We start from the raw sequence: 27,696 nt of genomic DNA on the forward strand, positions 1-27,696 counted from the left end.
TCCACTGTGAGTGAGGCAGACAACATTTACGTATTTGGAGGCAGAGGCTTTGACATTTCTTTAGTTAGTTGTTCTTTAGTGTCCAACCTCTGCTTTATGTTCGTCATCATTCCACAGATTTCTTCATACATTTGATTTGCAGCCATAAACTTGATCATTATAAAAGGTATCTCAGCTGCTATGCATTGTGCTTTGTATCATGTGCTACAAATGTACAACAGTGTTATAACTGCATCAGATGATCTCAGTGTACGAACAGTAATCCTCCAGTTTGCTTCTTCTTCATTTGATTTCAAATAAAAGACACAAACTTGTTTTCACTGTAGATTGCTGTTATTCATTTCACAGATACACTCAGATCATAAAACAAGAATAGTAACTCATTGCCGTCATCTTTGCACCAAAGTACACAATTGACCAGCTCTACATTGTACAATACAACCATCCTCCTTAGCTTCAGTAACTAATACACTGTCCCCCTCCCTCCCTCCCTCTCAACCCCGTCCCTCCCATAGAGTGAAAACAATAACAGTACATCCACACACAGGACCCCCTTTTAGTTCACAGACTCGTCTGGAAGCGGAACACATAACCAGACGAGTGCAGGGGCTTGTGGGATCTGGATCCGGGCTCTGCAGTACACATGTCCAGTTTCATGTAGCGTTAGAGGACCAGCATTGAGGTTCTTAGATAAGAAAACAGAGTCTGTACAGCAGGGGTCCCCTTTTGGTCATGGCTGGGAATGTGATGGGAAAGAAAAGGTTCAGAGGAAGAAGAGGACAAAGACAAGTCGTGAAGTAAGAAAGCTCAACGTTTTGCCTTTTTTTAGAGGTTGGAGAGGAGGATTGAGGAGACGAAGATGAAACACAATTGTGATGAAAAAAAAAACAGATGGGTGCAAAGCTGCTCCTTTCATGGAAAAAATCCTATATAAAATAAATGAATAAAAGTAGCAACAAAAATCAGTCATCCATAATTTGATACATAACATGGTAAAAATAAATGAGGAATAACATGATAATTCATTTTGAGACGGGGACTACATCTGATGTGTTCAGAGAGTGAGGTTCAGTCAATCCTCTGAGCTTGATGAGGAGTCAGAGTCTTTCTGTGCCATGATGACATCGTCCAAAAGCGCCTCTTGATCTGAGCTGTCATAGTCACCTTGGGAGAGGTTGTCGCCGCCCTCCATTTTAATGTCAAAGTCAGGACTGGTAAGGAAGTGATGGGAGGTTTCCAGGTCCTCCTCGTCCATCATGTAGGCTCCGTCTGAGACCAGAGTCTCCTCTTCCACTCCATCCAGGTTGGGGTCCTCAGGTGTGGGCTCTGGAGTGTGGTGATGGTGGTGGTGATGGTGGTGATGCCGACGTCGGCTCTTCTTAGGGATCTCTGAGTGCTCGGTCAGCAGTCGATGGTGGAAGGTCTCAGGCAGGAATCCCTGTGAGAAGAAGAAGACGTACTGTTAGAAACACTGGAAAGGAAAGGATTGGTGTCTAAAGAGACAAGTTTAAAAGGGACAGTTCAGGGTTTTCAGATGGGGCATGTATAAGGTACTTATCAGTAATAATAACTCCACAAGCAGCAATGAGATGACTCCATGTCTTCAGTGATGGATTATGTAAAACAAACACTATATAATCCAGTCAGACTTTAACTTAAGAACATTATTGAACTCAACCACCAGGGAAGCTAGCTCTGCATAAAAGAAGTCAAACTATAACATTAAGGTTCAGTATTTAAAATATAAGGAAAGATATAACAAGAATGTGTGTGTGTTCTTTTTTAAGCAGGACTTGTTTAAGTAGTAAGTAGTCAGCTTGTGTTTCTTATTAAGTATCTGGTGCGGTACAAAGCTGAACTTCCTCTAAGTACCCTGGCTGACTTCTCCAAACAGGAGATGTGCTTACAGTTATGTAACGTATATAGTTCAATTCCATTTGATAAGTACCTCATACAATCCTACTTCATGTAACCCAGAGTAGTCCTCTAAAAAGAGAAATATTTTGCAAATGGTAACACGTCCATGCAAAACAGATCGTTTCTACGGCCTTGTTAGTGTACAATGTAAAATGTGAATAACAGTAACAGAATGTGAGGTTGTGCAAAACGCTGAATTTCCATATCTAACTCAAAGTAGTTTCAAAGTTTCAACATGTCAGTATTTTTTTTGTCATTGTTTCTGGGAAAGCACCTGTCCATTTTGAATTTGCTGCCTGCAACACATTTTTAAAAAGTTTGTCCAGTGGCAGCTAAGAAGAAGACTCAGATAATCTAAAGAATTTCTGTATGCTAGGGACAAGGCTGAAAACCAATCTTAGATGGCCCTCAGGTGACACTGCATAAATAACAAACACTACTCTGTAGTGGAAATCACTGCATGGGCTCAGAAGTACTTCCAAAAACCATAGCCTGTTAACAGTTGTCACTGCATCCACAAATGCATTTTAAAAACTGTGCCATGCAAAGAAGAAACGCTATATAAACATGATCTGGAAACAGCAGTCACCTCTGACTGAAAACTGTCCCGTATGACAAGTTAAAATGTCAAATCCTGTTTGGAAATCACAGACGCAGTCTCTTCCTTTCTCAAAAAAATGAAGGATCATCTGGCTTGTTATCAGCACACAGTTTAAAAGCCAGCACCCATGATGGTAAGTTGATGCAACATTAAAGAAGATATATTATTTTGGAGCAACAGAAACTGCCAAGTAGACCATGTCACCTCCAGAGAAGGATTTGCTGACTTCATCAAGACAAGGCTAAGCCACAGTCTGCATGCCTCACAACAGCATGGCTCTGTAGTAGAAGAGCTCAGGTGCTAAACTGGACGGCCTTTTTTTTAATGTGTTGCTAGCACCAAATTTGGAATGGGTACGTGTATTGCCTAGAAAAAAGAAGAAGTTCCCTTTTGATTTGTTGTACTAAAAAGAGTATAAAACAGATTCATTAAAAAAAACGTAACTTTACTACTCAGCCCTTTGAAGCAAATTCCTGTAATAATAAAACATCTTGTGTACGTACAGAGTTTCGAACAGAGTCAGACCACTCAGGTGCTACAGCATTGTCAGGATTCTCCTCCAGGTATTCTCTCAGGTCTTGCAGCAGCGGACAGAAAGCTGCTCCAACCTGCAATAAGGAAACATTTGTTTATTCTCCATCAAGACAAAACAGAGCCATAAAATCAGAGGTATGATAACAGTTACTGTAAGTCTCACCTTCTTTCCTGTCCTCATGTTTATGACTTTGACCTTCTCACTGCCTGTCAGCGCTTTATCTGCCCTCCTCCTCCTCTTCCTCTTACTCCTGTTGACAAGAAGCTGCCGGCAAAAAAGAACAAGTTTGTGTTATAAATCAGAAACACTGTTTAGATCATTTTTCCAAATAACATCAAGATGTGAGGGCTGCACAGCAAAGAACATACCCAGGTTATCAATTCATGATCTGGTTTTACACTTAATGGTTACACAGTGCTGGTTGTCAACCCAGTGAGACACCTCAGGAGCTGTAATCTCACATGAGAGTGTTAATGTGAGGAGTTCTGTTTGCAGCGTATGACTAAACACAAACACTGACATGTCTGCTAGCAGCAGAGTGGTATATTTTACAATACCAGAAACAACTACACTTATCATAATATGCAAGAAGGAGAAAGTTAAAAATACACCCAAGGCTGAAATTTTCACTGCTGCAAATGACAAATGCAAGAAGGACTAATGATCAAAACCCCCCAAAACTATGAACTTTTGAGTCGAGACCGACAGTATAATTTCTGCTAAATAAGGACATGTATATATTTCAGGGTTAAGATGAGATAATATATCTTTATTGTTATCGTTACGGTGTAACAGTGAAATTTGTAAGGAGCAGCACTCCAGATGCCTAAAAAAGAAATAGTCTAAAGGAAAGTATTTAATTATAAGAAAATAAACAATAGAATTAAACTTATAACTCTAAAAATCTACACAAATAAACTGTATAAAATTTACAATAGGATAAATTACAAAGCTATATAAAAAAAGAAAAAAAAAAGAACATACATAACAGTTTAAACAGTATTAACATTGACAGTATGTACAGTGTGCAGGTGTGTGCGCTAGATTTCAGGATTAAATACCAATTTAAAAAATGTATGTATTAACATGACAAGAAATGGTAATGTTGCTTTGGCCGCACTGGCCCTGTAACTGATCCCACAAAGCCTAAGAATCAAGGCACCTGATTGGTCCATAGACAGAGCTTTTAAAAGAGTCGTATCTGCAGCACCACTCTCAAGCAAATGTACTTCAGTAACACGTGAACAACCTTCTTAGTCCTGAAAACCTAAAGTCAACCCTGAAGTGACCTCCCCTGAACAAAATCTTTCAGAGCACAGTCCTCAGGGCTCCTCTACAAGCATGAACTTACACAGACCATCCTATTCTATATTTAAGTGTCATGCATGTACCTCCAGCATGTCTCCCTCCACCTCATAGTCAGGGTTCTCCTTCAACCAGTTGGGAGGATCCCTGCGCCGAGGAGTACGCTCTAAAGGATCATGAAGTCCGTCTGGATCAGGAAACTAAACGAGAGAAAGACAAAAATAACAAAAAGTTATTAACATAAATCCAAACAGTTTCTATTTTGCATTTCACTAATTAAAGAAATCCACAACAATCTGAAACGTACCTCTTGGTCCTTGCGTTTCTTGCGTCCGCTGCTCTCTCCCCCTGAGCCATTTGGCATCAGGGCCTGCTTAGAGAACGTCAGCTTCAGCCCTTCCTCCTGTTGACACAGAAGACTTAATTAGAGATGAAGTCCACACCACAGCTACTCACTGTAGTGTCCGTCTATGATTGATAATGCTAAACCAAATTACTAGAGGAGACCCTGCACTAAAATCTCTCAGATCCTCACCTTAAGGAGTTTCACAGTGAACTCTCCATCATCTCCATCGGCCCCAGGGCCACCAGGTGTGCTGCTGGGTTTACGGATTATTCGCGTGTAGGCCATCTCGTCTCCGGTCAGCTCTGCGGTGGGGTTGAGCTGAGCCTCGGACACATAACGCCGGCCTGAGGGCCACTGACCACTCAGCACCAGCGTACACAAACTGTCAAGACGATTGATCAATATGCGGTCCTGAGAAAGACAGAAACGTGAAAAGGTTATTTTAGTATTTATAAAGTGAATCTTTGGCGTTTTAATCGGGTTAACACATACATTGAGTCAACTGTGCATAATTTACCTTAGGCCATTCAACTCTGATTGGCTCAGGAGGAGGAATACCATCCTGAGAAGTAGTCAGAGAGAGTAAACTGTTCTCTTCATCCCCGTCGCATATTTTCATGCCTGCTTAAAAAAGGAGAAGACGTTTAATAGTGTTGATTTATTCTTGCAGCATTAAAGAGTTTCCTTGTGAGAAACGTACCTCTTTCTGTCTCTTCCTCACTCTCTCCACTGTCATCACTGCTTCCTGATCGGTCTGAGGAAGAGGAGCCTGAATCAGAATCAGAATCTGAGTCTGACCCTCCCTCTCTTTTCCGTCCTTCTGATTTTCCAACCTTTATCTTGCTCCTCTTCAGGCTCCAGCCCGGCCTCGGTGCTTTGCTGTCATGGTGACTTAAAGGCGTACTCTGTAGGGCAGCACTGATCTGACCTCCGAGCAGCTGGACCTCCTCTTCACCTCTCTCCTCCTTAACATCGTCCTCAGTCTTTGGTGTGCTGAGGGGCATGATGGGTAGTGCCTGAGGTGGAGGTGGAGGGGGCAGGGCTTGCTGGGTCAGGATAAAGTCTTCCCGAGCCTGAGTGAAGGTGAACTGTGGGTCTGAGTAGATGGAGAGCTCAGTGCGGCTGACGCCGTGTATTGCTGAGCCCAGCATTAGCTGGCGATCGTGTTCCGGCATGCTCCACCAAGCGGGCAGCTCCGAGTTGGTCGGAGCCATAGGCAGACGCTCCTCCAGGGAGGGGTGAGGCAGGACTCGCTCTCGGAGTCGGCGCAGGAGGCTTATACGGTAAAGGGTTCGGGAAGCACGCTCCTCTGTGATGGGGGCCACAGTCGCAGATGATTCTGCTGGATCTGAAAAGGAGGGGGAAAAAATGAATCATGTATCATACACGAGGTAGAAAAATGTTGATTTATCTAATCTGTCTGCACTTGAGTAACCATGTTGAGTCTATTTGACAGCATGACTGGCTGCTTTTACCTTCCCCACGTCCAGGTCGCAGGTGACAAACTCTCCGGCACATGGCGACAAAAGAGCGGAAATATCGGCTAAGGCTCTCATCAGTTTTTTTATCCAGACGAGCAAAGGTACGGAAACGATTCCAGTCAAACTCAGGCTCCCCGATCTCTTGAAGACCACTCTCCTTCTTTATCTTCTCCACACCGAAAGTCGACACAACACGGTAGAAGTCAGATTCTTCCCTTCGTGTCCACCTGAGAGTAGGAAAGAGAAAATAATCAATATTTGTATCCACTTTGAATTAATTACAAAATTACTTTGATTTGAGCTGCAAGTGGCAAAATCTTGAAATGCATGCCCCAACGTCTAAAGGCAAACTGTAACTTGAAGGCACTACAGAGAAATGCATGCATGAGTTAGCATTGACACACTCTTGGAAATCATTTTATAATGTATCACTAACAAATAAGAAATGACTGCGAATAAATAGGACTGTCGAACAATACATGATTTCTTAGCTTTGCATATCGTCACCCTATCAAAATAATGGCCTATGTAATTTTTTGACAAAAATGAGTTTTTGGCCTAAATTATCTCTTGATGATTCTGGCTACCTCTGGTAAAATCACCTCAATCCTTAGTTGAAAGGATTACGCTCTTTGGCAGCTGCTTCAAGAAGCAACAGAATCTATAGTGGAGAAGAAGCTCTAAACATGATTCTTGCTCTGCCAATCAAAGAAAGGGAGTTCCAGGACCTTCAGTCCATGAAACATGTGATGCCCATCGAGTGTCATCACTTCTTTGAGAATTTGCCATGTAGTTAGGCAAATCAAGATGACCGAGAATGAAGATTCAGGGGATAAACGTAATAGTACTGGGATAGGTACAAAAACCCAGCAAAGAAGAGCTGGACAAGTGAGGAGAGGGACATGCCTCCTCAGCGTTCAATTGACCTGACATTCGTTCAATTTAGGTTAGAGTTATTTACGTTTTGAGTTTGCTTTATAGAATTAAAGGACAGTTAATCAGGTTTCAAAAAGTTGTCCAAACTGGATGTTGGAAATGGTTTAAGTTCAATAAAAACCCAGCAAAGAAGACCTGGAGAAGCGAGGAAAGGGACTGCCTCCTGACCAATTTGATTTACCTGACATTTGTTTAATTTAACTCAGGGTCATTTCAGTTTTGAGTTTGCACTATGGAATGAAAGGGCAGTTTAAGCCAGGTTTAAAGTTGCCTAAGTCACACTAGAATGTTCGAAAATTGGCCTAAGTCACTTTATTCTTTAATGTTACATAATTGACACACAACATTCTATGTATGCCAACTATCATCCACTGTCAAGGCCTTTTTGATTGAAATGATTAATAAATATCAAATGCTCTGCATTTAGTAAGATTTTTGTGTTTTCCCCAAAACGTACTAAAATGACATAGGCCATTATTTTAATAGGGTGACAGTATGTTAACGAAAGACACTTCAACCATGGTTGTTGGACCACATGGATCCACACAGTGTTTGGTTGTGTGACAAAAAAGGCTCCACAGGGCGGAAGAGAAAAGTAACCTGTACTGATCAAATCATTAAAAAGCTTTTATGATAACTGCAGCACACTCTACACATTGATGAAAGCCTTGACTCAAGATGTCATTAGCCCCACATTAGCCTGTAGCAACTATAGAAGGATAGAATATTACACCACTGTACCTCTGCTGGCGTTCCTGCCGTGCGATCTCCTTCAACTTGGTGGCTTGTTCACACCGCCTGCGTCTGCGGTCGCCCTTCGCCTCTGCTTCGATCTTCAGCTGCTCCTGTCTGTAGCTCCGCTGGAAAGCCGTGATCAACCGCCGCAGCCGAGCTGTGAGTGACGAGCTGGAGGGCCAATCACATGGACCGCTAGGGTTGGATATGTTCTCTAAAAGCACTGGTGGCGCCTTGTCTTCCACAGTGATCTCATCGTCCACATTCATGGAGTCATGCTGGAGAAAAATGTCGAATACAGAATCAGAGAAAAAGTAATCTCTATTTATATATTTCAAAATATTCAACCAAGTCATATCAAATCAAAGAGTAAAGACGTAATCACACGAGTGTAACAAGCTGTTTCTACCTCATCAAAGAGTTCTTTGGAGTGTCTCGATGCAGGCTTGAACTCTGGGTCCTCTGAGTACTTATCATAGTCGGGACTGCACAACACAAACAATAGAAGGGTCATTTAGAAAGAGTAAGACATGAGCACCACATTCTTATATGTGTCATCACATTAAAACTACAACTGTTTCAAATTACAAGGGAACTTTACAAAAGAAAAGGTCTACAACATTCGACCCTGAATTCTGCTATAAATGAACAAGCAAATAAGATTTGATGGATCTGTGAGCCACGATCACTTACTCATCTCCCAGCTCTGCATCACCAGTGTGCTGCTCAGCATCAATGGCCTTGTCATCAGGCCGACCGACTCTCTCCAGGAAGCAGAGGCATGGGTCAGCTCGCATGGTGGTGTACATTTCATAACCTTTTAAAAGAGATAAATAAGAAGCAATTCTAGAAAGACTGTAGACAAACAAGATCCAGAGCTTTAAAGCTGCTGTTGGTAGGAATGGTGTAAAAAGCATTGCTTTTTTTCTGCTGGGTTTGGAGAAAAGGTCATAATGCCCATCAGTACTCATCGTTAAGTGGAGTAATTTGAGACTATTGCGAAATCTCTGCATTTTGCAATGCCTTTGTATCAAGCAATGTAATTATTCCCCTCGCTCCCGTTATGACGTATCAATCATTGCTAATCTCCAATCCTCTGTCCTGATTGGATAAGGGGCGGCCTCTACTACGTCCTCCAATTGGTTATGAGTCTGACACTATCATGACTGCACACGCTAATCTGTGTTGGGGAGCTAAGAGAAAATCTGGTTGGGAGGGATAGTGTTGACATTCAAAGTCCCTCTCTCTGAACAGATGTTTACTCTGACTACCAACAGCAGCTTTAAGGAAAGTAAATGATCCAGAATAAAAAACAAACAGAAAATTCTGTTATTAAGCTCTTTGTATTTGTTGGGAAATATCACAGGGATATTACTGGCCTCATAAACGCTGCTGCAATAGTAACAAGGACATGTCAAAACAAGCCACTCATGGGAGCATCCTTGTTCCACATTTGTCAGCTGGCAGCTTACAGTCAAAAAATCTTTCTAAAAATATCAGGTTGAGAAGAGGACAAACTCAAACCTTCATTGATTGTTGGAAAGTTAAATAATCAACCTCAACCGACACACGCCCTCAATTCCTCTCCACTCCTCTCAGACTGCTCATACTACCACACAGAGAGAAAACCCACCATGTTTGAATACACCAGAAAGCAGTGAGCGGTCAGCCTCTCCATCCCACCATCCAGCAGGGACCTCTTGCTGCTCCATCTCAGGCATCCAAATGTCAAGATCCCTAGAAAAAAAGGAGGTATGTTATACTCTGAAAAAGTGTATCACAGAGAACTTCAGCTGTCATGTTTGTGCGTTTCAAATCAGCTTCATGTACAAGGTTTAGTATTTGATACCTGAGGTCAGCGCCTTTCAGGACAGCGTCTGAATGTTCACCGATAACTTCTTGTTTCAGGTAGTAGAGCATTCGCACTCTCAGCAACACCCTGGAGTTTGAAAGGAGACGTTTTAGTGTTGGAGCATGAGGGGGAAAAACACTGTCTCTTTTATTCACAGCAGGCTGAGCTTCACTGACTTGTTGCACTGGTGCTTGAGGTGTTTTCGGTAGCTGTCGTCCAGAAGCAGAGTGTCAGGATTGTATTTTCGGATCCACTCCACCTTCTGGACATCAAACGTGCTCTGGGCCTTTACCCTCTTACCCTTTCTGCCTCTTGGAACGGGGATGGACAGACCTAGATGAATACAAAATATTATTCAGCAAAGAAGAATTCAACAGGTGGATGTTTTTTTTTAAGTTATATGTTTGGCCTTTTTGCCTATTGACAGGACAGCTGAAGAGAGACAGGAAATGTGGGGAGTAAAGAGTGGGGGAAGACATGCAGGAAATGGTTGACCGGCCGGAAGTCGAACCGGTGACCTCTGTGACGAGGACTGTAGCCTCTATATGTTGGGCGCTTAGACTGCTAGGCCATCAGCGCCCCTAGGTGGATCTTTTAACAGAAAATACAAACCAACACGGGGCTTCCACCAGATCCGTGTCCGGTCCTGCGTGCCAGATCAGAGACGCAGCCGGAACACAACGCAGTGGATCCAGTGGAAGTTAACACACAGACTAGAATAGAAACCTATCAACTTCGGTGCCATGACCAATCGAAGACGGACTGAACATGGATTTGGTGGAATTTGGACACAAGTCATTCCCCTTTTCAGTCTAAGAATCTTTTCAAACCAGTGAAACATTTAGGGGCTGAATCTACGAGCAGCTCTTACCAGAGTGGTTGAGTAGCGTCTGGGGTTCACGACCATTCTCAGGCGGTGTGATGAGCTCTTTGTCTCCCCGGTAGTGAAGCAGACAGAAGACCAGGATGACACGACAGATCGTCTCAACGTCACGTTCACTCAGACGTCGCTTACATCTAGCGTGAGACAAGATGTCCCTCCATCTTCCCCACCTGTAGGAGAAGAAAGCAGTGATAGAGTAAATGAGAGAGAGAGAGTAGGGAGATTTAATTTTGGGTGTTTGGAAAATATTTTTTTGCAAACATAAAACTAGAAGGGTTAGGAAAGACTGCTTACCCGTAGACCAGCAGGTGTTTCTCCACTCGGAAACAGTCGGTGCGCCCATAACCACTTCCACTGTGTCTGTCGGAGCGTCTGGAGGCACGTGACTGTCTTGAATTTGCAGGTGGATATTCTTCATCACTGTCCATATCAGACAAGTCTCCACCTTCACCCCGTAAACTGGAGTATTGACGGGTCTGCTTACGGACTCTGGGAGTGTCAATCACCAGGTTGTTCTGTGAGAGCAGGAGAAACTTTAAGTTAGATACAGAATTCTCTCTCTCTATGCAACATAAATACGAATCTATCCCCCCTACAGATGATACAGCTTTAGATGATCCCAATGAAAAGCCTGCTTTTACCTTTCTGTTGATGGTGTCCATGTCTATGTCCGCTCTCTTTGCCCATTTCTGCCAGAATTCAGGGTCATCAAGGGCAATATCGTTGCGGTTCTCAGAGGCCACAAAGCTAGCCTTGGAGAAGGTGGATCCTTTGCCCTCGCTCTCGATGGTGATGGTGGTGGCTCTTCGCTGGAGGATCTGGTCGATGTCCTCCTCACAGAAGCGGCTGCCTTCATCATTCTCATCCATGATGGCAGCGTAAGCTCCTTTCCTTAGAAGGTCCTCGATCTCCTTCTTGGAGAACTGTTGGATCTGTCAAAGGTGGAACAAAAAAAAGCCATCAACACAAGGACGCAAAACTGGATCAGGCAAAGGAAGTTTCAAATGAACCTAAAAATGAGCTGGCAGTCTGAGTTTTCTTACCCCGTTGGCGCTGTCTTTGTCTTTGTTGCCACTCATGCTCTGCAGGACAGCACGATCCAGGCCAAGCTTCAGACTTGCTTTGTCCAGCATCTCCCTCTCATAGGAGTTCCTTGTGATCAGACGGTAGACCTTGACCGCCTTAGACTGGCCGATACGATGACACCGTGCCTGAGCCTGATAGACAAATTTAAGAAAGGGTTAAATTATAATCAGCTGTTAAAAAAAGATGAGAATGAGGTTTCAAATATTCAATGTTAAAAATGTCAAAGAGAAATGTATCGTCTAGTATGAAGGTCTCAAAGGGACTTCAGTTTGTACCTGCAGGTCATTTTGAGGGTTCCAGTCTGAGTCAAATATGACACAGGTGTCGGCAGCAGTGAGGTTGATACCCAGGCCACCGGCACGGGTACACAGCAGGAAGACAAAGCGGTCTGAGTCAGGTTTGCTGAAGCGATCAATGGCAGCCTGTCGTAAGTTTCCACGCACTCTGCCATCGATTCGCTCATAAAGGTATCTGTCAAAAAGGAGGTACATTACATTAAAACACCTAATAAGTCTCTCAAAGCTCTAAACAGTTGTGAAAGTAGCCCAACATACTTGAATACATCATCAAATGTAATACATAACGCTCGCTCACCTCTTGTTGATGAGGTAGTCCTCCAGAATGTCTAAGCAGCGCACCATCTGGGAGAAGATGAGCACTTTGTGACCGCCAGCCTTGAGGCGAGGCAGCAGCTTATCAAGCAGCACCAGTTTACCAGCCGATCGAATGAGGGCCTGCAAATGGAAGTCAGGAGCCAGCGGGTCATACACCTCCCGCAACTCCGCTACGATCTTCTCCTCTGCGCCTGGAAAAGACAGATAGAAATGTAATCACTTAATCGGATGATGACATCTTTCACAGTTTTACATGTGAACATTATCTCATCAGAAAATGTGTTTCTAGAGCTTTTAGTCCCTCAAAAGTAGCCATGTGCACAAGTGGTCAAGCAGAAGAAAAAATTAAAAAAAAAACTATTTTGTGATTGTTGAATAAACTCTGATGAATTCACAACTAGGGGTGGGAATTGATAAGATTTTATCAATGTCAATGCCATTGTCGATTCTGCTTATCAATCCAACTCCTTATCAATTCTCCTAATGATTCCTGAGTATTTTTTTGAGGGGCAAAAAAGTAGTTCTACACAGTCTTCCACTACAAAAAGAACCATTTTATTTTTTCCAAAATTAAAATAAGACTGAACATGGACATATTCAACTTGAACAATAGGTTGACCTCATTCTCAGCCGCGTGAGTCCGGACGTGGCCCCTCGAGCCTGGATGAAAAGACTTTGAATTTGTAGAGGAAAAACGCTTTTCCTCCGGGGGTCATCGCAGAGGTATTTTACCCGCTCTATGTGCCTCATTTTCGGCCGCTTGAGTCCAGACGTGGCCCCTCGAGCCTGAGGGAAAGCGTCCTGACTCCCAAAGGGGAGAGGTAGGCGGGGGTTCGCCTCCACGACACAACATGTTCACATGGAAACCTTCTCCACTTCGGCCAGACACAACCCTCAAGCTTCAAGGCCGAGTCGACAAATGTTTCAGCATATTTGAGGTATTTGCACCGAGGAGTTCTGCGTCACAGAGTGTGTGACGTAATGCAACGTACCGCGACGTGAGGTGACATCGTGATGGGAAATGAATCGTTCAGAAGAATCGATAACATTTGAGGTGTACAATTCCTATAGAATTGATCAATTGGAACCGGTTCTAAGTCGGATCCAGTTTTTGATTCCCACCCCTATTCACAACTGTAAAAAAACTTTCTGAATCAGGCTTGTTTTGCGTCATAACTGGTGAAAACACTTTGCAAAAACTTTCATCTCAATTCAAAATTAAAGCATCATATTAGTTTGAATCTGTCTTCAATAATCACATGGACAGTACATCATAGTTATTTTAAAAGGTGTGCAGCTCAGTACAAAGAGCCTGTTCCTGTTGTGAAACATATCTAACATGAGAGGAAATATTGAGACTCATCAAAACTTGCAGATGTCTGAGTAAATAATGTGATGTGAATACCATTAATGAGGTAGGGGTGGTTGCAGCACTTGCGCAGCTCCATCATAGTGTTGAGCAGGTTGGGGACGTTGCTGTTACTGGTCGCCCCTAGACTGAGGAAGCTGAAGTTCCTCTCCAGGATGGCCCTGTAGTACTTCTTCTGAACATCCGTCAACTCAACCTGAGAGGCAGCACAATGAGCAGCTCAAAACGTTGTTTCAGAGCAAAATTCAAATCTCCTTACACAACATAAAGGTTCAGTGAAATGTGATTCACACTCACCTCAATGATGGTCTCCTGTTTGGGTGCCAAATTCTTTTCAACATCTTCTTTAAGCCTCCGTAGCATCATTGGTTTCAAGATGGCCTGCAGCTTCTGGACCTGTGGACCCACACAAAACATGTCTCACTGACAGCTCTATGATGCATAGACAGAGATCATTGGTGGGTGTGTGTGCCAACGTGAGTGTATTATCACACCTGTTCCTCCGTTTTCAGGTCTCCAAAGTCTCTGAGGAATTCAATCTCAGAAGGGAACTGAGCCGGCTCCAGGAAATGAAGCAGGCTGAAGAGTTCCTCCACAGTGTTCTGGAGAGGAGTGCCAGTCAACAACACCTTGTGTTCCTGAGAGAAACCACAACAGATAAATAAAACGTTAGAGGACCAAAGCAGAGGAGGAGGGAGAGGAAGAGCAGGATGGCAGCAGAGGTTGGCCCAGGGTCTCATCAGGAGAGGAGTGATTGGATTTTCTGATGTCCAAGATGTTTAAAAAAAAGAGTTCAACACAGTAGAAGTAGAAAGAAAGGAGGAGTCAAAAGGTAGAAGGAGAAGTAAAAGACAACAGAAGGTGATAACACAGTTTGTAATCTTTGTAATTCAAATGGAATATTAGTGTTTGAGAATACAGAGAGAGTATCTAATTGATGCTGCATAAATTTCTAAAGACTCACAACAAGATTACTGGAGCAGAAGAAATCCTGTTACATTCTCTACACATTTAGGAAATAGGTTTTGTTGAAATCCATATTTGGCTGTGATTTCCTCACCAGATCCAGCATCTTCAAACTGTCCAACAGCTTGCAGTTTCGATTCTTGAGGCGGTGAGCTTCATCAATGATCACACATCGCCAGGAGATCTCCCTCAGCTCCGGGCAGTCAGACAGGATCATCTCAAAGGTCGTGATGAGGGCGTCAAACTTGTAAGCACCTGGAATCAAATGCTCCTGTAGAGAGAAGACATGTTATAAATCAAATTAAACATAAGGTTTTCTTAGCCATGTGTCAGTCAGCTTCATCACAATCATGATCCGTAACTCCACCTTATCATCCTTCAAGTACATCTCATACTGCTGGATCATCTGTCGGCTGGCCAGGCTGCCGTGGTAGACGATGGCGTTCATTTGGGTCCATGTGCAGAACTCTCTCTCCCAGTTGGTGATGGTGGAGAGCGGAGCGATGACCAGGAAGGGGCCTTGGAGGCCAGCAGAGTAGATCTCTGAAAGCAGCGCGATAGACTGGATGGTCTTTCCCAGACCCATCTCATCTGCCAAGATACAGTTCTGCCTGCAAGACAAGAAACAGATCAGTTAGTGAGGAAATTCACTGCGAGGAGGAGCTACTTCTAAACTACAGATGACGAATTATGTACTTCATTTCATTCTCCACTGGAATCTGTATTTAAAAATGTGATGAAAATACTTAAGGATTCAAACTAACTCAATCAGTCAGGATGTGCCTGTGTGTGAAAATTACCTGTTGTACCAGTTGAAGAGCAGCCAGTTGACTCCTTCCAGCTGATACTCTCTGAGTACGTTTCCATTCTTGTACTCTCTGGTCTCTTCCAGCTTCTTCCACGAGGCGGCAGGCGGCCGTGCCTGACGAGGGAGAAGGAGAAATGGATGAAAAGAGAAACCACAATGACCAACAAAAAGGAAGTCATGTTGGATGGATGTTTTTGTGGGTGCTATTCAGTCTGTCTGGGGCAATACAGCAATTCTTACTGTTAAATTGGGTGTATAAGATACTGTAGGGGCCATAATGTTGATTTGCATGTCTTATTTGTTAATCATGATTATTGCCTTTTAATTGTTTACTTCATTTCTGGTTCTGGGTTCATGGGTGTGGTTTACCTTTATCTACCTTGAATTATTTTTGAGTGTTATTCTAATAAATAGAAAACCCTTTCATGGACTTCGATTTTGATTTATGGCAAGACGCGTCACAAACACAAGCCCACTTAGTCTCTGCGGCACTTTTCAATCTTAGCCGCTTCATATAAACTACTATTAATAGAGGTAAATGATTGAGTGGAGAAATCTTTGAAGCGCTGGTTTGGTTTGAGAACCAGCAGTGACCAGCAGAGTTTAGAGGTGCAGGTCCTGGTTCATTGGTCTTGAGCAGTGTATTCGTACCTCACAACTATCAACGTTACCTTAGGCGGAGCTCAACTTCCGTACAGGTAGCTAGCAGGACTGCAAAATCCACTTGGTGAAACCAGAGGATGCTGGAAAGAGCTACACAGCTGCACAGAAACTGGTAGACTTTGCTGAATGCAGTGGAAATCATGACTGAGGAAGCTTGAGAAATAAGACTACCTTTTATATACCAGTGCATTTTAGATTTCAGATTTGTTTTTGTCGATGGGTTGCTTTTGTAAACTTGTCCATCTCGAGAAGCTTTCTTATTTAAACATGATCCCATACAAAAGAAATGATGCGACACACTAATAAAGCAGGTTATGACACAGCTAGATTGAAATGGCTGTCATGAAAGGTATTATTCAAACTCAATTTTCATTGTATCTTATCTTCAGTGCTGCATCACATTTCCCTCTCCACTCACGTGTGAAATATTTGCCCTCTTCTCAGCAAAGTTCTTGATGAGTTCAGAATGTGTGCAAATAATAGGATATCAGACAGAGTGAGTTAAAAACTGCTCCCAGCAAACGTCTCCCGGACTGCTCACCGCTCTTTTAACGCGAGGTTGTCGATTTGCGATTTTGCCAAAATCTCCGACCTTGCCCTCATCCACATCCTCCTTCAGCTCCCAGGTGGCGTCCTCATAAGGCAGAGAGCACCACTTCACCAAGTAGTAGACTACGGGCTGGAGAGCAAAGACAAAAAGCCAGAATTAGACCGTTTTTAAAAAAGTGCTGCTTCATGAAAAGAAGAGAGGGTCATATTTCAGGAGGTACAAAGCTGTAAAAGCGATCCGGTCTCTCACCTCGCCGTTGTCCTTGTCAACACTGTGAGAAACGTCCAGGATCCGGTCCACCTCCACATAGTCGGGGTTGAAGGCCTCCTCCTCCTGCAGAGAAACAGAGAGAGAGGAAATACGTGCAAAGTTTCAGTTCAAGTGTACCTCCCAGGATCCTAAAATAAGAAGTGTCAGCTGCTGCCTCAGCCTCACCTCCTGGAAGAGGTGCCTCATCTGTGCATGTTTGGTCTTGAACCTCTTGATCTTCTGATGGATCCTCTTATCTTTCTCCAGCTGCTCCAAACTGGCCCACTCACAGTGTAAGTAAGAGCTGAGGAGATCAAGAGAGGGCAGTTTTACACATTTTGATTTCTCCCATGCATAAAAATAGTCAGAGGAGCAAGGCCACGGTTTTTGTTGAGATACTGAAACTTACTAGTTCTTGTATTTCACAAAGAATTCTTCAACATTGGTGTACTGGCCCTGTGATACCTGAGGGGGAGGAGAAGAGGTGTTTATGATTCTCACCGTTAGAATAAATCAGATTTAGTAAAGAGTTGTTATAAAATAATGATAAGAAATGTTATAGACATACTTCCTTCTTGGTTAACCTCAATGAGAGAACTTTGTCTACAATGGCAGCGTCTTCCTCAGCCGGGTTTTCCTGTAAAACAAAAACAAAACACTAAATCCTGCTGACCCACACACCTTCACACCAACATTAAAAATACACACAATGCCTACACCAAAAAAAAAACTGACAGCAAGTTTATCACGTCATGATGATTCTGTTCACTCACCACAAAGAACTGCATGCTGGGCTGCCCGTCAATGTCTAACTCCATTTCCTGTTTAAGCTGCGCTGCTGTCCCACCGCTGATGGAGGCCACAGCTGCTGCAGTCGTAGTTACGTCTACGTCTTCCTGCTCGTCCTCATCATCTGTTATCTTAATATCCAGGTCTTCTGTGTACTTCTTCCTCTTGATGACGCGATTGGAGCGCCTCTGCTGGCCAAAAGAGGGACGTGTAAGTTCAGCGTGAAGGGAGTACTCAACACAGAAAAATGGAAATTAGAAGCACAAACAACTTTATTCCTTATTCTTTCCTTAACAGAGCTGTCTGCTTTAATTTGTTCAGTTGACTATCAAAAAGTTAAGCAGTGAATTTGTGCAGATTTCTGTGAGCATGTTTCTGTTTGTACCGTAATGAGATCCTCCTCCAGCGCAGCAGGTGAGGCAGGACTCATCTCCCCATCAGAGTGGTCTGAAGATGCATTTCTCTTCCTCTTTTTTGCTCCCACTAGAGTTATAGTGCTGCGGGAGGGTAAGAAGAGATAAAACGCACGCAGGAAGAAGAACAGAGGAGTGTGATTAGGGTTGCAAAATTCTGGGGATTATCAAAGTTTGAAACTTTCCATGGGAATAGACCAAGAATTTACCAGGAATTTACTAAATTGAAGGTTGGCTCTTAATAGGGAACTTAAATATAGTTGGGGAAAAGATATTTCAGCATAATCCTGACTAAAACAACCTGATTTCATGCAAGTACTGTTGAATATCTATGCTATTCCCAAATCACATGCACATAGCACACTGCTTACTGCAGGGCTATTGAGACCACGCCCCCTACATGCACTGTGCATTCCTCCATCACATGCACAGATGATTTCTAGAATCCTGCAGAGGCTAGGCTTGAGAAGGTTGAGGGAAGATGCGTTTTTATTTACATGTTGAATGGGACTTTTTGGAGGGAGAGGGGCTCTTTTCATTGAACATTTTGAATGGGACTTTGTTAGGATTGCATTTTGGTTCATTTTTGAATGGGTTGGGTCGGGGTGATGAGTAATATTTAACTCAACATTCATGTTTTTGTTCTTAATAAAATAATTGATTCTATCTGTTAAGTACTATCACTTACTTAGTCTTAATCTTGCTTTTGCTCTTGTTCCCAGCTCCTGGTACGACTGTGCCTCCAGCCACTCCTGTTGGTCCTCCTGGTGTTTTTACTTTGCCCTTTTTGTCGCCCCCTCCTGCGACTTTAGACGACGTTGCTCCAGCTACAGGAGCCTTCTTCTTGCTTCCTCCTCCGCTGCTCTTCTTCTTCGCAGCAGACACCACGGTTATAGTGCCCCCTGTTTCTGAAGAGGTCTGAGCGGCTGGAAGCTCGTCCTGGTTCAGGACTCGAGGGAGGTTCTTCTCACCCCGTGCTTTGGCTCGGGCTATAGCTTCAGCCACGATACGGTTTGCTTTCTCCTGCTTGCACAGGATCTCCACCCGCCGTACGGAGGCGGGCTCGCCCGGGGCTTTGGTGATGCGGATGGCCTGGGATGGGGTGGTGGTTGTAGTAGAGGGGCCTGCGGACGATGTGTTGATGACCTTCACCACGGAGACTGTGCCACCAGCTGAGGATGCTGAGCTCGTCTAAGAAGAGAAGAATGTGTTAGAGTGAAGACAACTTTTTTTGCATTTCCAAACTGAAACACTTCGGTTTACACCTGAAGGTCTACCTGTGGCTGCAGAAGCATTTTGAGTGGCACCGCAACTCTCTGTCCACCTTGGCCCTGCGAGATCTGCAACACCTGTGGGCTGCCAGTGTTTCCAGCTCCTGACACCAGCTGGTACTGTGAGAGTGAGAGAAGATACGGTTCAAGTCACAAACAAGGCCGTTTCATGTCGCATACTACAGCAGTCACAGTGTAAATGTGGAGTAACAGACACTTGGCAGGGTTTGAAGAACACTCAGACAATGTGTGAATCTGTTTGTTTTGCATCTTATCAACAGACTCTACAGCTTTGTGGTTTCAAAGACGCATTTTTAAGAGCGAGGCCGACTCTGTTTCCAAACAGTGCTAAAATAGACAAAATACACCCAGCACCATCTCTTCTCTGAAGTTTAAATTTGATGAGGTAAATAACATTTTTCTAAGAGATCAACATGTTTCTTTTGGTTGCAACTACATCATAGCAGCTTAAGATGTGCATGTACACTTTAAGTGATGTGATCATTCAGCAAACAGGAACAGTATTTGGAGGCAACGCTAACTTTATAATAGCCAACCATCAAATTAACTCTACTGCTAGATATGAAGAACCACATCCATTTCTATCTTGAAACTACTGTCTTCTTTTAACAAAACACTTGAATATCTGATCATAAAAATGATGCTGTTTTACTTTATGTGCCATTTCTCATTTCTGCCCACTCTCCTTTATCAGATCTACAGTGACTACACTGTTCTGATACGGTGTTTAAAATCCATCATGGCTGACAGCAGAAGCTGGCTAACATTAACTAACAACTGATCAGGTCCAACACAGTGTTCATAGACTGATTAATAACTTGGACCTCATGCTGCAAGTCAGTAACGTGTCAAAAGAGGTCAAATTTCAGGTAACACTATGTGAAATTGTTGACTCCTGAGGACAGGTAGAAGACTAGACCACAAGCAGGCACATGTCAATATTTAAAGACTTTTTGCTATCTATTGATATCAGTACAACATCTGCAAACAAAGAGTTCAACATCAACAGATCCCCCGTGCAGCTGCATCACTAAAGATTAACTAACTGAGTTTCTGACGAGAACAAATCATTTTCCACAAAGAGAACATCAAAGCTCCGAGTAATTTGTAACGAGCAGAGGAGGAAAAAAAACAAGAGAAACATGCTCTGCAGGAAAACACTAATCTGATTAAACAAACGGCTCATTCTAAACTCTGAAACACTTCTTTCTTACCTTAACTCCTCCTTGCTGGTTGGGCTGCTGCTGCACCTGCAGCTGAATTGTGAGGACTTTAGGCTGGCCTCCAGCCTGGCCTGCAGCCCGAGCCTGGGTCAGGGCTGCGAGCTGGCTTCCTTGGAGCACCAGTTTCCCTCCGGGAAGCTGACCCAGCACTAGTCTAGCTGGGGCTTGGGTCTGCTGCTGTTGGCCTGCTTGGATTTGAGTGACCTGCTGGGTTACCACAGTCTGACCGGCTGTAGTAGTCTGGGAGGGCTGCTGGAGAACCAGGGTGATCCGTTTTGCTTCACCACCCTGGAATGAGATACACAGAAAGATACTCATTATGAACCTGAGGAAAAAGCAAGAAGGTGCAGCTATAAGGGCCGCATGCAGCTCTTAAAGCAACAATGGAGATGTTACTTACCGGAGTCTGGCCTGCCATAGCTGGCTGGAGCTGCACCTGGCCCTGGGTCTGCACCTGTATCTGGGCCTGTGGTTGAACTTGAACTTGAGTCTGTCCTTGTGAAATCTGTGCCTGGGTTGGAATCTGCACCTGAATCTGCTGGCCTTGCGTCTGTTGGGGCAAGGAGGTCAGCAGCATCTGTTTCACCGGCCCGTTGGGAGACTGCAGCAGCCTCTGCACCCCAGCAGCACCCACCTTAACTTGAGCTTGTCCAGGGCTCGCCTGATTCAAGACCGCCCCCCCCTGCAGAATGGACATGCCAGGTTTGAGAGGCGTGCCAGACAACACACGGATGACCTTTCCAGTGGTCTGGCCTGTCGTTCCTGATACAGTCTGCAGGACCTGGGCCTGACCCTGGGGACCCTTGAGTATTACAATTTTCCCCCCTGCCTGTTGTGTGATGGCGGCTAACTGCTGAGGAGTGAGCTGGTGGGTTATCTGTGAAAGCTGTTGCGTGGTGGCGGTGGTGGTGATGGCCGGGGAGCTGGAAACAGTCAGAGGTGAGCTCAGCAGAACAGTGCTACTGGGGGCCATGCTGGTGTTGCTGGCAATGGATAAGGTCGTCTGGGCCTGGATCTGAGGTAAAGTATCAACAGTGACAGGGGCTACAGTGGGAGCTGCTGCTATGGAAACAGTCTGAGCAGTCACCACTGGCACAGGCTGCTGTGTGAGGACTTGAATGGGGGCAGGGTCAGGGATGACAGGAGCTGCTACAGGAACGTTAAGGCCCGTGTTGACTGTGAGCTCGGGCTCAGACGGCGGGTCCACTTGACCCAACGCCAGCTTCAGCGCCTCCTCCACTGGGTCCGAGGAGCCCGGGGTGAAGGAGTCATCCGGTAGGGCATCCAGGTTAAACAAGGGTGTGTCCTCAAAGAGGTCCATGATTTGATCTGCCATATTGCCCACTCCACGCAGGGAGACGGGCGCAGCGTTAAAAAAAAACTCTGAGATGGAAGCTGAGAAGTTGCCGTCCAGTTATTTTCGAGGTTTAAATGAACAGCTGGTGAAAGAAAAGAAAAACACTTTGTTAGTGAAGCACAAGAAGTTGATGCTGACATGGTTTACAGACATACTGAACTACTGCTTATGAAGTTGAGAGAGGCTTCAAACCAGTATCCAGTAACAGCAGTAAAATAAATGAGTACAAATGTACAACATGAGTGCAGAGCCACCAGGACTTTTCAAATGAGGCAGAAATGTATCTAACCCTGGTGTTTGTCTTTCTCTACAGAAGCTGTAAGAGGACATGCATCCAAACAATTTCTTCACCTGTTCTTTTGATAGTCGATTTCAGTTGTTTTCTCAAGATCTTTACTTATTTTCCCGTTAAGAAAAACTGATTAATCAAATCATCTATATGCTAATTTTCTTGTGATAATGGGATAACTTGCTGACTATCTAGAAAATACAACAATGAAGAGACTGGTCACTGTTATAGGCCCGGCCACAACCTTCCCAATACTGCCATTGCCCACGCACATAAGGAGAGCTAAGCCAACTTCTGTGTTTGTTTTGTACTTGACTCTGGAAATATGAGTTGTGATTGTAGCTTTTAGTCATTTTTAATATTATGGTGCTATTTGCACTTTTCTTTTCTTCTCTTTTTTGTTTGTTTTTTTGTTTGTTTGTGTTTTGGTTTCTCCTCTTCCTTCTTATTTTGATTTTATTTTACTCTATTTTATCTTGATCTTTTTAGGGAGCCTTTTTAACGTCTGGCAAGGGACTACGGATGTAAACTAGCCTTTTGGCTAATTCTGGCATATTTACAGAAGTGTTAATCAATATGCATGGTCCTTTTAAATAATTAATTAATTAATTAATTGTCCAACAGTGTGTTGAAATCGCAAGGAAATATCTGAAATCATCTCATCACAGAAAAACAGAGTCAGTGTGTGTGTGTATATATATATATATATATATATATATATATGTGTGTGTGTGTGTGTGTGTGTGTACACGTGTGTGTACACGTGTGTGTACACATGTACAGGGACAACAGTGGGAAGCAGAAGCTAGTATATATGTGTTTGCAATAAAAATTCAAGGACGAGTCCTTAAAGTGAGCACCAAAGACGTTGGCGGTCGGCTCTTGACTTACTATGTTGGCTGATATTAATATACTCTGTTGATGTTCACTGTATAACCATAAAGAAGAAATATTTACAAAAGGAAGGAAATGAATCCTGTGCTAGGCTCCTCTCCTCTATTATTTAAATAATAAAAAATCCATTGACCCTGTTGTTGTTGTTGTTGTTGTTGTTGTTGTTGTTGTACGGAACTGTAATTTTGTTTGTCTGTGCCTTGTTTTCAAAAAATTGTAAAATTCAATAAAAATAAAAGTTTAAAAAAAAAGAAAAACAGAGTCCATAAAATGAATGGATGCATGTTCACTCCTGGCTTCTGCACTCCTCAGTTCTTCCTGCTTTCATTGCTTTTCATTCAACTAAAAACACATCATTTAGTTTGAGCTTGAAGATGTTGAATTCACTTACAGACAGAAAGCTCCCACAGTGAAAGACTTAACATTTCAATTCTGATCCACTAGACTCTACTGTTGCTGATATGCACCAAGAATCATTTAAAATAAAAACCTAAGATTACACTTGACCAGTGGTGGACAGTAACAAAGTAAATTTACTTGAGTATTATTTTTTGGGGATACTTATTACTTTTACTCCACTACATTCAGAAGACAATTATTGTACTTTTTACTCACTACTTTTGCTTTGAAGTCAGCTCATGAATTTCCTACTCTTTTCTGAAATCTTACCCCCTAGTTGAACGTGGAGCAAAGACAGAGTAAATTTCACCCAGATCAGGCATTTCATTCAGAGGTGGCAATAATGGCTATAATTCTCCACCTGATCACCCATGGCCGTATCTTCAGCCCGTGTTAGAGGTTTTTGAAATGAAGAATGATACATACAGTTTGAAATGTCCTCCCTGTTTCCCACTCTGCACAAACATACAAACATTCACAGTCCAACCTGAGAAAGCGTGTTGAGCTACATAACATTTGTTTCATTCCAGAAGAACAAATCAAACAAAGTGGTCTGTGTTTAAGTAACTTAGTTGCTGTTTTTATTCCATGGTATAGTTTTTAGAGATTTAAAATAATGGTTTCTAAATAAACACAATGTAACAGAATGTACTCCTATGTATTCTTTACTGCACTTGTGTGAAAATATAATGTTTTAAGATATTTTAAAAAGTACTTTGAATACTTAAGTATTTTTAAAAGGAAGTACTCCAGTACTTTAACTCAAGTAATAATCTGACAGAGCAACTTTTACTTGTATTGAGGTTATATTTGACCTGGAGTGTCTATATTTTATTTAAGCAATGAAGCTGTGTACTTAGTCCACCACTGCACTGGACACACAGTTAAGTATTGACAGTTTCTAGATCACTCAAAGATGTAGTTTCTGAGTACAACATTAAACTAGTGACTACAAAGGTTTCAATGTAACTATTAAAGGTCAGACAGACATTGCAATGAATTTTCCCTGTAATAAACACATTCAGACTGATTAGAATGGATGGAGTGAATGAAAAGAGTAGTAGGGAAGTCTGAGAGTAGTGATGCTAGAGGATGCTTCCTTCTCTGCTCTGTATGTTGCTGTATTTGATCTCTAAAAGCCTGAAAAGCCCTGATTTTTTTTTTGCATTAATGTGATACTTATGTACACCAAGAATAATCTAAAAATGAAAACTTTAAATTAGACTTGACACACAGTTAAGTTTTGACAGTTTCTAGATCACTCAAAGATGTAGTCACTGGTTTAATGTTGTACTCAGAAACTACAAGAGTTTCGATGTAACTGTTAAACGGTCAGACAGACACTGTAATGAGTTTTCCCTGTAATAAACACATTTAGAATGGATGGAGTGAATGAAAAGAGTAGTAGAGAAGTCTGAGGGTAGTGATGCTGGAGGATGCTTCCTTCTCTACTCTGTATGTTGCAGTCCTTGTTCTCTAAAAGCCTGAAAAGCCCTGATTTTTAGCATTAATGTGATACTTATGTACACCAAGAATAATCTAAAAATGAAAACTTTAAATTAGACTTGACACACAGTTAAGTTTTGACAGTTTCTAGATCACTCAAAGATGTAGTTTCTGAGTACAACATTAAACCAGTGGCTACAAGGTTTTCTATGTAACTATTAAAGGTCAGACAAACACTGTAATGAGTTTTCCCTGTAATAAACACATTCAGACTGGTTAGAATGGATGGAGTGAATGAAAAGAGTAGTAAAGAAGTCTGGGGGTAATGATGCTGAAGGATGCTTCACTCTCTGCTCTGTATGTTGCTGTATTTGCTCTCTAAAAGCCTGAAAAGTCCTGCATTTTTTTCATTAATGTGATACTGATGTGCACCAATAATAATTTAAATAACACTTGACACACAGTGAAGTATTGACAGTTTCTAGATCACTCAAATATGTAGTTTGATGGAGTACAACATTAAACCAGTGGCTACAAGGTTTTCTATGTAACTATTAAAGGTCAGACAAACACTGTAATGAGTTTTCCCTGTAATAAACACATTCAGACTGATTAGAATGGATGGAGTGAATGAAAAGAGTAGTAGAGAAGTCTGAGAGTAGTGATGCTGGAGGGAGAGGATGCTTCTGTGTGTTCCAGTCTTTGCTCTCTAAACCGTCGGCTAGCATTAGCTTGCACCGCCACAAAGATGTGCCTATTACAAAAGCCTGTGTGCCTCCGAAAACGTATGTAGGCTTAAAAAATATGGTACATTGTATGTTCACGACCACAGCATCTCTTCTCTATCGTTTACTACCAACCATTCAGCCCACCGGACTCCTTCAATCTCATCAACAAACCGGACCAAACCAAAGCAACGTGCCACAATAACCACTGCCCGTCAACGTTCAGACACGGGTTAGGCCGCAATACTGTTTCGCTTGCTCTGCGTCTGTTTTTCGGCAAAAATACATGAAAATAACCATCATAACCACTGCCCTAACTCTCTCAGTAATAATTTCGGGGTGCTAAATTTACCTTTGCATCGACACACATGGCTTTCTCCGTCTCACAACACTGTACGATTACAGGAAACGGCCAGGGAAGAGCAGGAACTAACATTCTTGCCAGGGAGAGCGTAGAAAGCGTGCCCCTCGGATCTATCACACGCTGATTGGTCCGTTTGCTCCCAAGCCGGCAGCATGCGGGTATCTGATTGGCTGTTGGAGCTGTCCGTCATTCGAGCGGCCGATTCTGGGCGGGATTAAGACTAGTAGTTTGGTTGAGAGAACAATAAATGCGGCCTAGCTGGGATCATTTGACTGAGTGATCTCCAACATCGCTGTTTTACACTTTACAGATGGTCACATTAGAAAGCGTGGAGCTTTTAGTGCTGACTGAAGAAAAATAAACCGAGTTTTAATCATATAAAACCATCTATGGGGCCAGTCCTCCAACAGGCCTGTTTGTGAAAGACAAGGGCAGTTTTTTTCAGGGTTTTATTACACTGGCCACAGCTCAGAAATCACCTTCAACAAATGATATCGATTATTTTTTAATTGAAATACACTTTTAAGACGTGTGGGCACACTAACAGACGATTTTTCCTTATTTTTTTTAATCAATTATTATTACACTTTAAGCTATCAATATCTGCTTCCTTCAGGTACCAGTGAGATGCTCGTGTTGTAGCTGCCTGGGTGATATTCTGTTTTGTGTTACTTGGGATTTGGGGCCCTCTAGCGGGCCCAGACAGAAACATGTCCACAAGCTATTCACTGTAGTGAGTCTCAGTGTTCATTTTAAGAATGGACAGATGATCCTATTAGCAGTGGCGGTTCTGGGAAGGGGCCAACAGGGGCCAACAGGGGCCAGTGCCCCTGTAAAACTGAACCTTGACCCCCCTGTGGCCCCCCCTCCACACCAAACAAATATTATACTATAAAAAAAGCTTCGGTTTCGCACCAATGTTACAGGTGGAACACATGCATGTGGCACTTGGTTCCAGTCTCTTAGAGCACTAAGGGATTCATGTTGAGTGTAAACAGCCAAACAGCTATAACTACAATATTGGGATTGTCTGTTGTGTGTTTTTTTTATATATCTGTTAGTATGTTGTTGTTGTTGTTGTTGTTGTATCTTGTCTGTTGCCACTTTATTTGTGGGAAATTGGGCCCCCTAATAAAAACTTTAAATAGCTTCCTTGGGGTCACCCCTTTCCACACATCCAACCATTTTGAAATGTTTACTGAATAGATATAGATTTATATTTGTTATGATGTGTGTGAAATAAACTAAACTAAGATCCCAACCAACACAAAGTTGCACATACAGTGGTCTACATACAAAACAACAGAATCATTTACTGTATACAGTTGCAGTAAAAAAAAAATAATAAAAATAAAAAAAACTATGCTGCATCCTCTCTTCTGATTTGGTCTGGCCACAGCACCTCATCCCCATCACAAGGAATGTTTTCCCTGGTCAAGCAGCGGGGGAAATAAAGCTCTGATTGCTAAATGTAAAACTGTGTGACAGGTGTTTGCCCATGTGATGAGTCAGTGTGCATAGAAGGGCAATTAACTTTAAAATTCTGAATAACAATATTAGGTGTAGCTGCTTCACAGGCCGATCCTGCTACACATCAGGCGGTGGCGAC

At 42.8% G+C, this 27,696-nt stretch overlaps 1 protein-coding gene across 2 annotated transcripts; it reads right to left on the reverse strand.

Annotated features, from left to right (window-relative positions):
* Positions 1-55: 55 nt before the first annotated feature.
* On the reverse strand, positions 56-26,206 carry chd8 (chromodomain helicase DNA binding protein 8). Of its 2 annotated transcripts, none has more exons than XM_034702455.1 (39): positions 26,076-26,206; positions 21,014-22,052; positions 20,605-20,901; positions 19,376-19,489; positions 18,787-19,289; positions 18,071-18,182; positions 17,670-17,873; positions 17,465-17,533; positions 17,306-17,361; positions 17,083-17,200; positions 16,897-16,980; positions 16,639-16,776; positions 15,427-15,548; positions 14,994-15,237; positions 14,721-14,897; positions 14,155-14,298; positions 13,958-14,056; positions 13,697-13,856; positions 12,272-12,482; positions 11,953-12,148; positions 11,635-11,808; positions 11,233-11,523; positions 10,886-11,106; positions 10,580-10,761; positions 9,885-10,041; positions 9,706-9,795; positions 9,490-9,593; positions 8,550-8,673; positions 8,266-8,341; positions 7,863-8,134; positions 6,180-6,412; positions 5,405-6,052; positions 5,222-5,328; positions 4,894-5,115; positions 4,666-4,761; positions 4,445-4,558; positions 3,216-3,317; positions 3,022-3,126; positions 56-1,438 (listed from the first exon to the last, which is right to left on the reverse strand). In XM_034702455.1, the coding sequence occupies exons 2-39, from the start codon at positions 21,947-21,949 to the stop codon at positions 1,073-1,075; spliced, it is 7,668 nt and encodes a 2,555-aa protein (XP_034558346.1). In that variant the 5' UTR covers positions 21,950-22,052; positions 26,076-26,206; the 3' UTR covers positions 56-1,072. The 2 variants fall into 2 exon arrangements, with proteins under 2 accessions (XP_034558346.1, XP_034558347.1); XM_034702456.1 differs by having other exon boundaries at positions 319-1,438; positions 5,222-5,325; positions 26,076-26,163.
* Between the last annotated feature and the right edge of the window lie 1,490 nt (positions 26,207-27,696).

The sequence above is a fragment of the Notolabrus celidotus genome, chromosome 15 (assembly GCF_009762535.1).
Source record: "Notolabrus celidotus isolate fNotCel1 chromosome 15, fNotCel1.pri, whole genome shotgun sequence".
Lineage (NCBI taxonomy): Eukaryota > Metazoa > Chordata > Actinopteri > Labriformes > Labridae > Notolabrus > Notolabrus celidotus.

Coding starts and splice junctions, on each gene's coding strand:
- chd8 (XM_034702455.1), bottom strand. CDS start 21,949: ATGGCAGATCAAATCATGGACCTCTTTGAGGACACACCCTTGTTTAAC. Junction 14,299..14,720: donor GTTTGAAGATGCTGGATCTG/GTGAGGAAATCA, acceptor GGTTTCTCTCAG/GAACACAAGGTGTTGTTGAC. Junction 6,053..6,179: donor GCGACCTGGACGTGGGGAAG/GTAAAAGCAGCC, acceptor CCTCCTTTTCAG/ATCCAGCAGAATCATCTGCG.